This window comes from Nicotiana sylvestris, chromosome 2, assembly GCF_000393655.2.
Source record: "Nicotiana sylvestris chromosome 2, ASM39365v2, whole genome shotgun sequence".
In the NCBI taxonomy this organism is placed as follows: Eukaryota; Viridiplantae; Streptophyta; class Magnoliopsida; order Solanales; family Solanaceae; genus Nicotiana; species Nicotiana sylvestris.
The window spans coordinates 62099141-62114641 of record NC_091058.1 but is presented as its reverse complement, the minus strand read 5'-3'; the positions used below and the strand labels follow the sequence as shown (position 1 = coordinate 62114641).

General features: G+C 35.0%; 2 protein-coding genes across 2 annotated transcripts; one reads left to right on the top strand and one right to left on the bottom strand.

The window, feature by feature from the left end:
• Window positions 1–3420: 3420 nt before the first annotated feature.
• Window positions 3421–8436, top strand: LOC104231256 (protein argonaute 2). The gene is made up of 3 exons (XM_009784216.2): window positions 3421–4475; window positions 4558–5761; window positions 6497–8436. Exons 1-3 carry the CDS (start codon window positions 3824–3826, stop codon window positions 7923–7925), a joined length of 3285 nt encoding a protein of 1094 aa, XP_009782518.1. The 5' UTR covers window positions 3421–3823; the 3' UTR covers window positions 7926–8436.
• A 257-nt stretch (window positions 8437–8693) lies between these two features.
• LOC104231259 (agamous-like MADS-box protein AGL15) lies at window positions 8694–12372 on the bottom strand. The gene is made up of 6 exons (XM_070165861.1): window positions 12367–12372; window positions 11883–11995; window positions 11690–11789; window positions 10217–10298; window positions 9035–9129; window positions 8694–8780 (listed from the first exon to the last, which is right to left on the bottom strand). Exons 1-6 carry the CDS (start codon window positions 12370–12372, stop codon window positions 8694–8696), a joined length of 483 nt encoding a protein of 160 aa, XP_070021962.1.
• Between the last annotated feature and the right edge of the window lie 3129 nt (window positions 12373–15501).

Below are 15501 nucleotides of genomic sequence, written 5' to 3'. Positions count from 1 at the left end.
AAAATAGACAATAAATTGATTTTAAAAATCTTTAAAAATTAGGAAAAAATACCAAAACTCTTGGGCGTACTTATGTATGCACATATATGCTATTTTGGAAGTATTTTGGGTACAAAAATATCTAGGGAAAATTGGGTATCAACAGCTCCTTGAGCATTTTCATAATTGTAGGACCAGTCCCTGATCCGTTACCGCTCGTCCTTTTTGGTACTGGGTCGGTACGGCGAGTGATTTCCAGCTCGACCACACTTGGAGTTCTATGTTGACTATGAAGCTGAGCAATAACGGCCTATTGAGCATGTGGCATCTCGAATATTACTTGGAGACTAACTCTCCCGTCTCCTACACCCTGTGTTCCTTAACCACCAGATCGGCTTTCCTCGCGCACACTTCCTCCGGGATCTACGCCTAAGTCCGCGTTCAAAGCAATGTGCGAACTAACATCGACAACCGGCACTTCCCTAGGGTTAATCGGTAGTACACAGGCTCCTGTAGCAACTATATTATCGTTTTCCCCGTGAAATCCAAGACCATCATCGCCATGTACGAGTGCGTTTTGCGAGTTTGACATGTTTTAACCCGCGAACAAAAATTCTTGACAAGAACAAGTGTGAAAATAACATGTGTTATCAGAATAAGCACTGGAACAATCACTATTATCCTTAGCCCCACGGTGGGTGCCAAACTGTTTACCCTAAAAGTCAAGTAACAATTAAACTTGTATTGTGGTTTTAAAGATATGTGATTTAATCCAATACTAATTGATAAACAAGGAATCAAATGTATAAATTAAAGAGTAAAGTAAATCATACTAGTGTGTAAGTCAAGTCTTGACCTCGAGTTGGTATGACCTCGGGTAGGTTAGTAAGAACAATGAAATAATAAGACGATTATGATGAATAGCAAGCAAGAAAGAGAATAATGTATATTCCTTTTGTCAACGATTGATGCCTTACAAATGATTGGGTTCCCCTTTATATAATAAGGGAGTCCTAAATAAGGTACATTTCTATTTCTAGTAGGGAATCTTATTGGACAGCTATCTAACCGCCTAGTACAAATCTGTTCCGGAATTTACGCCGTGATCTTAGGGACACTGCGGGAATCTCGCTCTTTCTGTTATAAAACCATAACGGTATTATCTCGAGGTTGGTCATATTTGGCCTCGATGTTTATCGAGCACTTCGATCTTTGAGTCTTGCACTCCGTCATCGAACTCGAGCCTGGTCCATTTTGAACTTATTCTCGAAGCGATCCCTCAAGCCTACGGAATCGGACACACCTGATTTCGACCGTATATATCGTGTAATATTCTTTTACACTATTAAGATCATCTAAAGGTAATTAAAATTAACTAAGGTCTAAGATACATAACTTCTATAACATTTGTTTGGTACCATCAATAGATTTAAGTTAAAATCATATCCCTTTTAGATGCATGTAGTCTTTGCCCATTATTCTTGGGCAAAATACATAAGTTGACACTCGAACAATGGATCAAATCCCTGTTACACACTTTCTGTGGACACAAATAATATTACACACTCAACATTTAAAAGTGTGTCTAATACGCACCACTTTTTTCTTGACCACTTTACCTAAATATGGGTAATGTCACGCACCAATAAGGTCGTGACATGTGTCATTAACATAAATAAATAAAACAAAAAATATAAAATTACACATATACCCTCATCTTCTCCAACCCCATCTCTTCCACCTCCATCTCCTCCTCCACGGACCACCCAAAAAATTAGAACACACAATTCAACCCAAAAATTAGGAGCCCAAGTGATTTAATCCCAGAAAGAAATAAAAACATCAAAAGCCAATAAGCCATGGCTCACACCACCGTATCATCACCACAACAAGGCCATTGTTAAAAAAATGCAACAATGGTAAAGGTAGATCGAAAATTACAACTGCTTGGGTACCATATCTATTGAAGCTTATCTACATCAACAAAGACATAAACGGACTATTTTTATTTATAGCTCTCTTCCAAAATTTTGTTTGTCATTTCCATGGCTGCCATTGCCACCACCAACTTTCAGAATAAAAAATTCAGCCTCCTCTTCAAAATAGATTGGAAGCTTGAGATTAATGCAAAATATGTATATTTAAGAAAAAATCAGAAAGAAAAAGAAAAAGAAGGGATTTGGTGGGGGGGGGGGAGGTGTTGGTTGGCGGAAGAGAGAGATAGAGGAAGGGTGGGGAAGATGAGGAGATTGCGGACACATGACATACAATAAATAATTAGACAATATTTTTATTAGTAGACGCGCTTCTATCGTGGTATTTTACACATGCTGAGTCCTGGTCAAAAGCGATGTGTATTAGACACACTTTTAAAAGGTTGAGTATATAATATTATTTGTGTTCACAGAAAGTGTGTAAAGATTTGATCCATTATTCGGGTGCCAACTTATGTATTTTGCCTTATTCTATCGAACATGCTCTCCTTTGTAAATGTATTTTTTCAGTTGATATGCCAAAGTAGGTAAGTTTTAGCGTTACTTTCTAAGAACTATTATTTTTGTCATTTTCATCTCATTTAATTTCAGCCTTAAATGTTGCAGCTTTATACATCGTACCATGTTCACTGCGATACTATTTTTTGTAGAGTTGTTTAGTTCAATAAGTTGAAAATACGTGGTGTTAAAATACAAATATGTTATAATACAAAATCTATCCAATAAAAAAAAAACAAATTATAGTACCATTATAACCTCAATAACAATTACAGTTTTGTTGTCGTTATTCCTTTTCCACTTCCAACAGTCAATGCCAAGTCCGTAGTAGTTGAAGAAGATTGATTCCCTTCACCAATAACCTTCTCTTCCTTCCCGGCTACTTTATCTCATTCTCAATAGTATAATTACTAATTAATTAATTAATTAATTAAATATTTAAATATCAAAACTGTCCTCGCCCCAATCCCTCTCCCAAATACGTATTCTTTTCTATCATAGCGGGAATCAGGAAATGAAAATTAAAAAATGAACACACTGAAATTTGAATTCACAAATATTTTGTGAAAAATTATCATCCAATCCAACCGGTTGACTGACCTTATAAGTCATGATGGTCACTACATATGTATTTATACGTTCTCAAGGAAAGTCTATTCTATTAAAATGGTAAGATAGCTTGGTTAGTTCTGAACTGAATTATTTTCTTCCACAAATAACTTATATCTTATTAATACATATTTAAATCAACATATCGATATTATTTATCAGCCTTTAATACTAAAAAATATGAACAATTTAACTCTATACCATATGATTCACCATGTACAGTGGTATACGTACATACTTTCGTACTCTATCCAAACAGAAAAATACCAATTTTCTCAATATCCCGACAAAATACAAAAGTAGTGCTCCTATTTTGTCGCCCATGCTCTTGGGACACTCCCCACACTTAGCAGAAAAACATCTAAACTCCATAGGATAAAAAGGTTAATTTCATAGAATCATCCGCCATTTCCTCACACTTTCTCGTTATCTTCCAATTACCCTTTCCTCCATTTCATCGATCCTTCTGGAATCATCAAGAATCCTCCTACTTCCACGACCCCACTATGTACTTGTTCCCAGTTTTCCCATTTTCTCTTTACCTTTTCGATTTCTTATTTACAAAGTACAGCCCTTTTTAGTCATCTTACATTCCTTAGTCTCCACTCTATATACGGTGTTCAGTCTTTTTACTCTTCATAAGTACACATAACTAGATCCTTGCAGTTGCAGATCATCTGAGCTTTTTCATTTTGAAAATTTACAGTCAAGTTTTTTTTCCCTCTCTTTAGTGAAGTTGGAAAATGGATCGTGGAAATTACCGACGTGGTGGTGGTGACAGCAATCGTGGTGGTGGTGGTGGAGGTGATAGCAGCCGCGGCGGTGGTGGTGGAGGTAACCGTGGTCGTGGTCGCGACCGCGGTGGTGGTCAATACGAACAGGAGCAAGGCCGTGGAGGTGGAAGGGGTGGATCCCAGATTGGTGGCCGAAGGGGTGGGCCTTCCCAGATGGGTTCATTCAACCAGCAACCAATTCAGCCTCCACAGCAATGGGGTAATCAGCCAAGGGCATCTGGTCCGGGTCAGAGTCAGTATCAGGCTCGTGGGGCTCCGTATAATCAGCCGGGTCAGCAGCAGCCAGTTGGACAAAATCCGGGTCGTGGTGGTACATGGGTTAGCCGTGGCGGCGGTGGTACTGCTTGGGCCCGGCCCCCACCGCAGCAGCCACAGCAACATGGTAGTGGCAGCAGTGGTACTGCTTGGGCCCGGCCACCGCCGCAGCAACATGTTAGTGGCGGCAGTGGTACTGCTTGGGTCAGGCCACCGTCGCAGCAGCTACCACAACACGGTGGTGGAAACCAGCAGCAGCGGGATGAGCAACCCAGTAGCTCAGAAGCATCAAATGTTCGCCAGTGGGGTCCACCTTCAGGCTCTAGTCCTCCTCCTCAGTCTTCTGGTATTAACTTATACCCATAAAATGGTGTGTTCTTTCATTTTATGTTCAAGAATTTTAAAATGCATTGTATCTTTTTGTGTAGATCCTGTTCAAGTTGATCTGAAGTCGCTGAGTATTACAGAAAAAGAGAGTACATCATCTCCTTCGGAAAGTAACAACGGAAAGCTTGTACCTATAGCACGACCTGATACGGGAAAAGTTGCTGTCAAGTCAATTAGACTGCTTGCTAATCATTTTCCTGTTAGATTTAATCCTCAGGCTACCATTATGCATTATGATGTCGATATCAAGCAAATCATGACTGTTGAAACCCGCGCTGTGAAGAAGTCAATAAACAAGTCTGATCTTCGTATGATAAGAGATAAGCTGTTTGCTGATAATCCTGGTCAATTTCCAATAGATAAAACTGCATATGATGGTGAGAAGAACATTTTCAGTGCTGTCCAACTTCCTACTGGGCGGTTCACTGTGAACTGCTCAGATGGGGATGAGGGCGGGGGACGCTCGTATGTCTTTACCATCAAGTTTGTTGCTGAACTGAAACTTTGCAAGTTGAAAGAATATTTGAGTGGAAGCCTCTCATACATACCTCGTGATGTACTACAAGGAATGGATTTGGTTATGAAAGAAAATCCTTCTAGGTTAAGGATAATTGCAGGTCGTAGCTTCTACTCAAATGAGCACTTGGCTGAACATGACTTTGGGTTTGGAGTTGCTGCATATAGAGGTTTTCAGCAAAGCCTAAAGCCTACATCTGGAGGGCTTACCTTGTGCCTAGATTACTCAGTCTTGGCATTCCGCAAAGCAGTGCCTGTGCTAGATTTCCTGAGGGAATATATTGGAGAGTTTAATGAAAATAATTTTACTCGAAGAAGAGATGCAGAGGATGCATTGGTTGGTTTGAAAGTCAAAGTAACTCATCGTCGTAGCAGTCAGAAATATGTTGTTAAGAAGCTGACTGATGAGAAGACTCGCGACCTTCATTTTATCCTTGAAGATCCAGAAGGCAAAGATCCTCCTAAGAAAGTTTTTCTTGTTGACTACTTCAGGGAAAAATATCAGAAGGAGATTAGGTACCAAAATTTACCTTCATTAGATCTTGGAAAAGGTAATAAGAAAAACTATGTCCCAATGGAATTCTGTGTCTTGATCGAGGGACAGCGGTATCCTAAGGAGCATTTAGATAAGGATTCAGCCTTGTTTATGAAAAAAATATCACTAGTTCCACCGCGAGAGAGAAGGGAGGCAATATGTGAAATGGTACGGGCTGAAGATGGGCCATGCGGGTATGTGAATTCCTTAAATTTCTTTCATGTTTGTTTGTGTTTCCTTCTATGAGTTTTTTTATGCTTCCTTGAATTTCTTCTTGTAGTCATATAGAAACGGGTTCAATTGAACCCATAACTTTTGGCGCGGAGTACAAATTTATATGCAAAAATTCAATGAAATTGAAATAAATAGTGGATATGAACCCATAACTTTCTGTCTATATTGAATTCAATACTAAGACCTTTAAAGGCTGGACCCATAGAGTTTAAATGCTAGATCCGTCTCTAGCTCTCCCCCACAAGAAATGTTTGGTTTTTGATACACTTGTTAGTTGTTGCAAAGTTGTGATCCGGTTATGCTGCATAGCTGCATGTTGGACTTCTGATCTTTAATTCTATGGTTTTCTCGTGTTTATTCATTCCACTTATGGCGCTGGTATTTTTTAATCGTGTTTCGCTCGTTGCTTTGGCATTTCATAAAGTACTGAATTGTTATTTGATACAGTTGTTACAAAGTTGTGGTCAGTTTTGCTGTCTGTTTAACCTTTGTTCACGTTAATTGTATGGTTTGCTTGTGTTTAATCTTGTGTTGGGTTTTTCCCCTTGCTTAGACATTTCATAAAGTGGTGAGTTGGCAACCATTCATTTTTGCAATGCTTCCATGATTTTGTGAATGTGGTGATATATTGATATATGTTATTAAAGTATTTATTGTTACTGATTCTTTTCCTAACTTTCACTTGATTATAACAGGGCTGTCACCCGTAATTTTGAAATTGGAGTTGATAGGAACATGACCTGTGTTTCGGGTCGTATCCTTCCTACCCCTGATTTGAAGCTAAGTGGTCTAAGTCGAGTTCCCCTGGATAATAAATGCCAGTGGAACCTTGTTGGGAAATCTGTGGTGGAAGGCAAGGCGCTTCAGCAATGGGCTCTGATAGATTTTAGCTCCCAGGAACGCAGCCCCAACTTTAGGCTAAGAGCTGATGAATTTGTCTTTAGATTGAAAGAGCGGTGCAAAAAGTTAGGGATCAACATGGAAGAACCTGTCATAAAACATTTCACTGGCATGTATGAGCTCTCTGCAGTTAGAAAGGTTGAAGATCTCCTCAGAGGTGTGGTTCATGCAGCTGACAAGAAAATCAAGGGCCAACTGCAAATGATAGTTTGTGTTATGGCAGCAAAGCACAATGGATACAAATATCTTAAATGGGTCTCTGAAACAAAAATTGGTGTTGTAACGCAATGTTGCTTGTCATCTCTAGCCAACAAGGGACAAGATCAATATCTTGCAAACCTTTGTATTAAGATTAATGCAAAATTGGGAGGTAGCAATATGGAACTTACGGAAAGGCTCCCTAATTTTGGAGGTGAAGACAATGTCATGTTCATTGGAGCTGATGTTAATCATCCTGCTGCAAGGAATGTGACATGTCCATCCATAGCAGCTGTTGTTGCCACTGTCAACTGGCCAGCCGCTAATAGATATGCGGCTAGAGTTTGTCCTCAGGACCACAGGACTGAGAAGATACTAAATTTTGGGAGCATGTGTGCAGACCTACTGAATGCGTACGCTCGACTCAACTCGGTTAAACCAAACAGAATTGTTGTTTTCCGTGATGGTGTGAGTGAGGGCCAATTTGATATGGTACTTAATGAAGAGCTGGTTGATTTGATGAAGGCTATATACGATGATCACTATCGACCAGCAATCACTCTTGTTGTGGCTCAGAAAAGACACCATACACGACTATTTCCTGATGGTGGCCCTGGCAATGTACCTCCGGGTACTGTTGTGGACACAGTAATTGTTCATCCATCTGATTTTGACTTCTATCTTTGCAGCCATTTTGGAGGATTGGGAACTAGCAAGCCTACTCACTATCATGTTTTGTGGGATGAGAATGGCTTCAATTCTGACCGCTTACAGAAGCTTATATACAACATGTGCTTCACCTTCGCGCGGTGCACAAAACCTGTTTCACTTGTTCCACCAGTTTACTATGCTGACCTTGTTGCCTACCGGGGACGGATGTTCCAAGAGGTGCTTATGGAGATGCAGTCTCCTGTGTCTTCAACTACATCCTTCGCAGCTTCATCGTCATCTTCTTCAACTGCCTCATTTGAACAAGGATTCTATAATTTGCACCCCAATCTGCAGAACATAATGTTCTTTGTCTGATCGCAGGTACCCCATACTGTTCTGTCTGATGGAAGCCACCTTTTGTGTTCTGTCTGATGATAGACAACCCAGCTTTTTGATCTCCTTCACCACTCCCACGCCGGTGGAGGAGGTGGTTGTCCACATTTTGGAGATGCCCATTTCCAAACGCATTTGAACCTCCTTCCTATCGACCTAGCAAGGTGTTTGTGCGTGAATCTAATGGCATTTCATGTTTGTTTTACTGCCATTCAGTCTTTTACTTTCTGTGGTCCTCACTTTTAGAGGTGTGACTTCTAGGAGTGAGTTTGTCCAGTGATGTGTTAATGGTTTGACGTTTTATTTTGTGTGTTTACTTTGGTCCTTTGAGGCCACTGCCAGTGTGTTTGAAGTTTGCGACTCTGTTTTAAATTGAGTGACGTCTTTTATTTAAGTATTCCGAGACAGAAACTGAATTTCTTCTATGTAAGTGCGTGAGCTACTTGAAGTCTGTTTATCAGTTATTCAATGTGATTTGCATTTTCTCTCTTCACTAGTATCTGCTCGCGGCGCGGAAAATATTAAATATAGTTTTTCATAAAAAAATATTATTTTAAAAATACGATAGACAATAAGGAACATGCAAATATTATTATTGTATGAATATGTAAATGCAGTGTCAATATACATATGGAATAGGGAATTGCATCACAAAGCCTTATAGCAACCATAGGGAGTTTCTGCAGTTTACTTTTTTCATACAGGTCTCTCAAATGGTGTCTAAGTATGGTAATATAAGTCAATGGCAAGTCACCCCACTGTCACAATGTACTTTGATTTTGTTTTTTCATAAGAATCGTCTTCTTCATTCAATTGTTCAACTACTCTCTGAATCATCTGTAAAGAAAGCGAGAATATTAATAATAGTTGTTAAACTTTTTATGAATTTTTCAGCACACTTGTAAGGAAGAAACTTTGTGTTATAGTTCTATTGTACAAATATAAACTATCAGAATAAAAATGTTTATCCTATATTCATATTCATATGCTCATAAATAGTCCTAATAAAATTTGAATTTTTAGAAAAGCTATTCATTGTTCTTTTAAATTGCAAAAATTTTCTAAAATCAACTTATCTCCTCTTTAAAAACTGAAGCAATTGCAGTATCAATATCTCTACCGAAAACAGAAATATCATAAAGTGAAACAAAAATAGAATCAAGAAAATGCTCCATTAAGGGTTGCCCTACGATCACAAACAAAAATCTGGATAATAATAAAAAGATTATAATGTTCATATGTTGTTAACATTGTTTAGACAAATACATCACACATTCACCACTTGCAATTTTTTTTAACCATTATTAAAACATATCATTATGTTATTTCGTATGAGTACTCTAGCTAATAGTTCATACCATTTTCTGCAGAAAGTTAGCATAAATTATGCAGTGTTGTAGTAATTTAGCATATTTCAAGATCCTGAGAAATGAGAAGTAATGATATAAAGGTGTGACAAATAACAAAGCTTCTTCAGGACCAATTTAACTGCATAAGAAATAAGAAGTAATATCAACGTAATTTGCACTCGCACAAATTGATGTACAACTATAACTATTGAGGAATATGAGAAGATTGTACCATAAAAGTAGAAGCAAGCTTTGCCAAATGATGGAGGAGATCAAGTCTGTGTTCTGCCACCATATGTAATGGTTAAAATAGCACGGAGATATTATTGACTGTTTTCATGGACCGGCACAAGCAAACAGAAATAAATGTTCAAACACAATCAAATTGTAGCTACAAATTAATAGTATTTTAATTTATTAGTTATCTATAATAGAACATATATATCACAGGCTATTAAGTCTTTGAAAACGTACGTTGATATGAAAATCTTAACTTCATTAACATATTTCTTCAATTTGTTAACAGTCTATGAATCTATGTCACATTGTTATTATATTATTTCTTAAGTCGATTCCTCCATCAAGTAACAATTCCATCAATCAAGCAAGTAAAGCTACAAAGGTCAGCACCAATCATTAAGTATTGCAATAATATTTTCAGAACTTACTAAAAATAATTTTATTAAAAAATTAAATTTTCACATTATTGCAGTAATATTTTTATGTCAAGATTAACAACAAAAAATTACTTTATAAGGTCTGAAAATATGTTATAATCTTAATACAAAATCAACAGTACCAAAATAGTTAATTTGAAGTTAATAAAAATTACTCAACAGATATGAACCTCATCGCGGCTTGTATCGTGATTTCTTTCATTCATTAAACCTCTGAAAATGAAAAATATTGGTATTCACAAATTACTTGCCTTCATAGGATTGATCTTCACTTTGGTGCTAGCAGACGTAACTATCTCATCATGAGTAGATGATTTGTACTCAAGAACCTTCATGTTAGTAGCCTTACTAAAGAAAATTTCGAGAACATTGAATGCCTCCTTTGTTGATCATTCTTAAAGGTGAAGCAAAGACTCAAGGGATTACCTCATTACAGGGAAACCACCAATCACTGAAAAATTAACTTTCAATTGAATACTTTGGCATTGGATACTTTTTATCATCTGCAATTCTATGATATGGATATGGATATTGGAACTTGATATTTCAAGTAAACTCAAACTGTAACTCTATAGAAGTGCGAGCGAAAGAAAATGGAAGCATTAAAATAAAAAATAATACGATATCAAAAAAAAGACGATGCACCAGCAATATAATTTTTACTGCCAGAATGCGCAAAGCTGTTAAAAGCACAATGATAGAAAATCAAAATTGAGTTCAAAAAAATATTTGTATGAATTTACATAGAGTTTTAACCAAATTTTTTGTATGTAATGTAGTTGAAGAAGTCCTCTCTCTAACGGCATAGGTGGATCATGGTTTCGACATGCCTGCAGCGAGATGTATTATTTTTTAGTCAGGATGCACAAAGCTTAAAATTATAAGGACAAAATTTTAAACTGAGATCAAAAGATTATTTGTATAAATATTCAAAGATTGTGGACCTATTTTTTTTTTATATATCATTGTTCCAGAAGTTCTAACTCCAACAGCACAAGCAAATGATAGTTTTGACGTGTCTGTAGAAAGATATGATTTTATTAGTGAGGACACGTAAAGATGTGAAAATCAGAATACCAATATTTCAAAAATAAATTCAAAAGTATATCTTTATAAATATACAAAGAATGTAGATTTGTTTTTTGTATATGTTTTAGTTATAGAAGTGCTCTTTTCAACGACACAAGTGAATCATGGTTTTGAGGTGTCTACAGAGAGATATAACTTTTTTAGTCAAGACACACTGTTTCCAGAAAATTTCATCATTCATGAGTAGAATTTTTGATGCAGTTAAGTTGTTACCTTCTAAAAAAATATGGTCAGTCAGTAACCACCGGGAAGCTAAAGGGGGGAGTTATAGACTGTAAATCAATAGAAACAAAAATAAAGGCTTGTCTTGCCTGTCTGCGTAAGGTTTCACTCTCCAACACAGCCTTCTCCTCCTAGATAGGTATCATCCAAAAAGAAACATGAGCAGAACATGAGAAATGCTCATTCTTACTTCTAATCTTTTTTTTGCTGGAATAAAAAATATAAATATTTCAACTTTCTGATGTGGTTTACCTGCCTCCTTGAGTTCTCTAGTTGTTGTATCAACAATTATTCCTAGAATGTAGAATATTATAGCTCAGATTTCAAGATTCAACAAAATAGATATTCTCGAAAAATTTGACTACACCTTGTGGCACTAATAACTGAATAATCAAAGCAATCATCACACCTTCATATCCTTTATGGCTAATAGTCCTTCATTTAGTTGATGTTCAAGCAGTCGTAGTTCATTCAAACCCAAACCATTAAGGTCCTTGCCGAACAACCGCCTGAAATAACAGTCAATCACATACGTAGATTTAAACCATGTTCAAGTAGTAAATATCTTTAATCAATGATTTGCATAATTAACAGAGACATACAACTGTTTTATGTTGAGCCTTGAGAGTTCGTCTTTAAGACTGTCCACCTCTTTTTGTTCCTGCTTCTGCACGTGTGTCTGTAGCTGCGCCTGTGGTTGTGGCTGATAGTTGTCCTTGTTCAAGAAAAAAACAAAATAGAACAAATTCAAAAACCTCTACTAATTGGACCATGTCAATAGATAAAGGGCTGTTTAAACACGATTAAGTATTCACACTATTACCACACCCAACCCTCCACCATAGTACAAAAAAAATAGAATCATCTATATATGAGCCAAGTTTCAGTATGTCCATTATAACAAACTTAATAACAAACTTGTCGATAATAGTTTAACCGAGGCGAGCATAGCTGATATCTGACAGAGATTTATTTTGAACACAATAGAAGTTAAACCGTACAAAGATTCAGTATAGATGAATTATAATAATTTTTATAGTGAACTCCATATCAATTAAAGAATATTTTATACATAATTTGAATTACCTGCATTTTTCTTAGACAATTGAGAAACACAATTGTGAATACAACTTTAACAAACAGATAGAGAAATAATCATACTACACATAATCGTTTCATATATAAGAAAAAATTTGGTATGTTCGTTCTAAAGAAAGTAATAACAAATTTTTTAATGATAAACTTTCAGAAACAGAAAAAGAATACTGGTATAATCATTTAATTAGTAAAGTTTATTGCGGAAATTTTATCCGTTAAACCAAAAAAGAAGAGAACTTTAAAACTAAGTAAAGTTGAATAATCAAAATTGACGTAAGTTCACCCTAAAGAAATTAATAACAAACTTTTCGATGATAACCTTTCAGAAACAGAAACAGAATACTGGTACTACACATAATCGTTTATTTAGTACAGTTTATTGTGAAAAATTTATCATAAAAGTAGAAAAGAAAGAAATTTAGAACTATTAAAGTTGACTATGTTACTTTTGCATCTTGTAAAATCAACTCAATGGCATATGATATTTCAGGATTCAAACGATCCGGGATTCCCACATTCGAACGACTCTAACTTTGAGATTCAATTTCATCAAGTTGCTTGAAATTTGACTGATTTCATGAAGTGTTGTAGCCATATTTGCAAAGTTATGTATTTTGAGCAGAGAAAAAAGGGAGTGTAAAAGAAAAGAAAAGAAGTAGCAGACTGTTTGAGACATTATTAGCATAGGAGACAGTTTCTAAGTTATGGAGTTAGGTTTTGATGCCCACGTTTGGGAAGAGCATCGTGGAGTGTTTTTTTTCCTTTCTTCCTATTCTATGTAAAATTATTTACAAATAATTTTTGTAGTCGAATATTTAGGTTTGTAGTCGAATATTTAGGTTTATAATAAAATAAATAAAAAATTAAAGAAAAAACATGGGAGTCCATCTTTTTAATTAACGATCGTGGAGTATTTTTTTCCATTATTAATATTTTTATGTAAAATTCTCTTTAAAAAAAATGACGTGAGTAATTATATTTTTTTAGTTTTCAGGTTTAAAAAAGATATGCCCAAAAAACTTGGGCATGGTGTGAATAGATCTTCCCAGACGTGGGATGTGAATAACTGGCCAAATTAATGGTTTAAAATTTTGTAAGTTTTTTTCTATTTTCATTTTTTTTTTGAATCTCCAAATTTATTGGAGTTTTGTCTTAAAATATGACATGTGTTAATATTTCGTTTTGACTCTTGGCATAATATCATTGATTTGCCTCTCCTTTTCTATATTAATAGATAGATGTTTCTTTTTCTATGGATATAGTTTATTCAATAGACCTTGGTGACCACTCAGTAATCAGGGGCGGATTTACCTTCATCCAAGCGGTGTCATTCGACACCGTTTGGTCGAATTGTTTTATTAAATACACATATAAATAATAGTATGAAACTTTAGTTATATAAAATAAAATGACAACATTGAATATATATTTTTAGTTACGTTTTACTTCATTGGTCGAGCGCTTCTTCTCCCGAGCTCAGATCGTGAGTTCGAGTCTCAATTTTGACATGTAGTTTAATATATATTTTTTTCGAACTTCCGTTGTTTAAAAAGTAATGCTCGGAAGGATTGAACCCAACACCTATTTTAAAGCAAGTATGAACAAAACCACTGAAGTACTACTGCTTTTCGTGCCTTCCATCTACAAAAGTTACTCCAAATAGGCTATTATAAATATATTTTAAAAAGTGTAAATCCGTCGAGGCGAGTTGTCGTAATATATTTGCATTATATGTTTTAATAATATGTTCTGAATTATTTTTTAAAATACAATATTATTAAAATAATTTATTCATATATTTACTGTTTCAATATCGATACCGCTTACGAAAAATTCTGCGTACGCTCCTGTAGGTGTATATCATGATATCTTCAAATTCTCAATAAGGATTAAAAGGGTGTATCTCGTTGATGTACAGGATATCACAAGAGGACTTTTTGTTTCATAGGGTGGTTATACATTTAATCATCAATGAAATTTCGAACATTTCGGATAATAATCCAAAGGATACATAATTATACAGAAATAAGAAAGAAAGGGCTCTTGTACATACGACGACTAATGAATGTGAGGAAGACACTAAAGAAAATTAAATACTACTAGTTTTAGCGTACGCGCGTTACGCGTGTACCCTGTCAAAATAATTAACTATTTTAAAATAAGATTTCATTAATATTATATTAAAATGTGTGCTTGAGTTATAATAAAAGTGCAAAATATGTAAATGTAAATAAATAGATTATGAATTTTTAGCTGCAATATTTTTTGTACTTTGATATAATCTAAGTGTAAGATATAAAAGTGTAAGAGATATAGCTCGTCACAAATCTAAAATATTAATTGTAATTACACTTTTATCAAATACATTACAAAATTTAATTTTTAAATAAAAATTTATTCTAAAATAGTAAAGAATCAATGAGTACTTTATTTTTGGATCTTTATGTTATTGGACCGCTAGTGTTATTTAATGTTCGTGGACTAATTTTCGCTCACTTTCTTTCTCATTTATATTCTAAGTATTTTCTTTGTTATTCTAATTGATGAGCTAAGTATTAAAATATTTTACAGATTACCGATGACATGACTTCAATATAATGTAAATATGTGAACATATATATATATATATATATGTATGTATGTGTGTGTGTGTAAATTTCACATATTTAATACAAAGGTAACAAAAAATTAAAAGAAGAGAATTAAAAATTAACCAAATATAAACAATTTTTTCTCGGCCCCAACTAAAAGTATTCTAATAACATAATATAGTGAAGGAATTGTATTCTACATTACGCACTTCCAACTATTTAAGGTTTTGTAATTTTATAAATGCAGCTTTTCTAATAAGTAAAAGTTTTAAAATAAGGAATTTTTTTTATAAAGAATAATATAATAGATTTTAAACTCTTAAATATTAGGAATTGCTAGAGAGTTCAAATAGAAAAATATTTAATGACCAAAATTTTAGTTGATTTTAAACTCCTAATTTATAGAAAAAATAATTGAATGACAATTTTATCCAGTGTAAAATCTGTTTATGAAGGATAAAAAAGGCGAACGACATTTCGCTAAGGACCTTCATGCTTTTAATATAGTATAGATTATGGTATTGACAAGTAA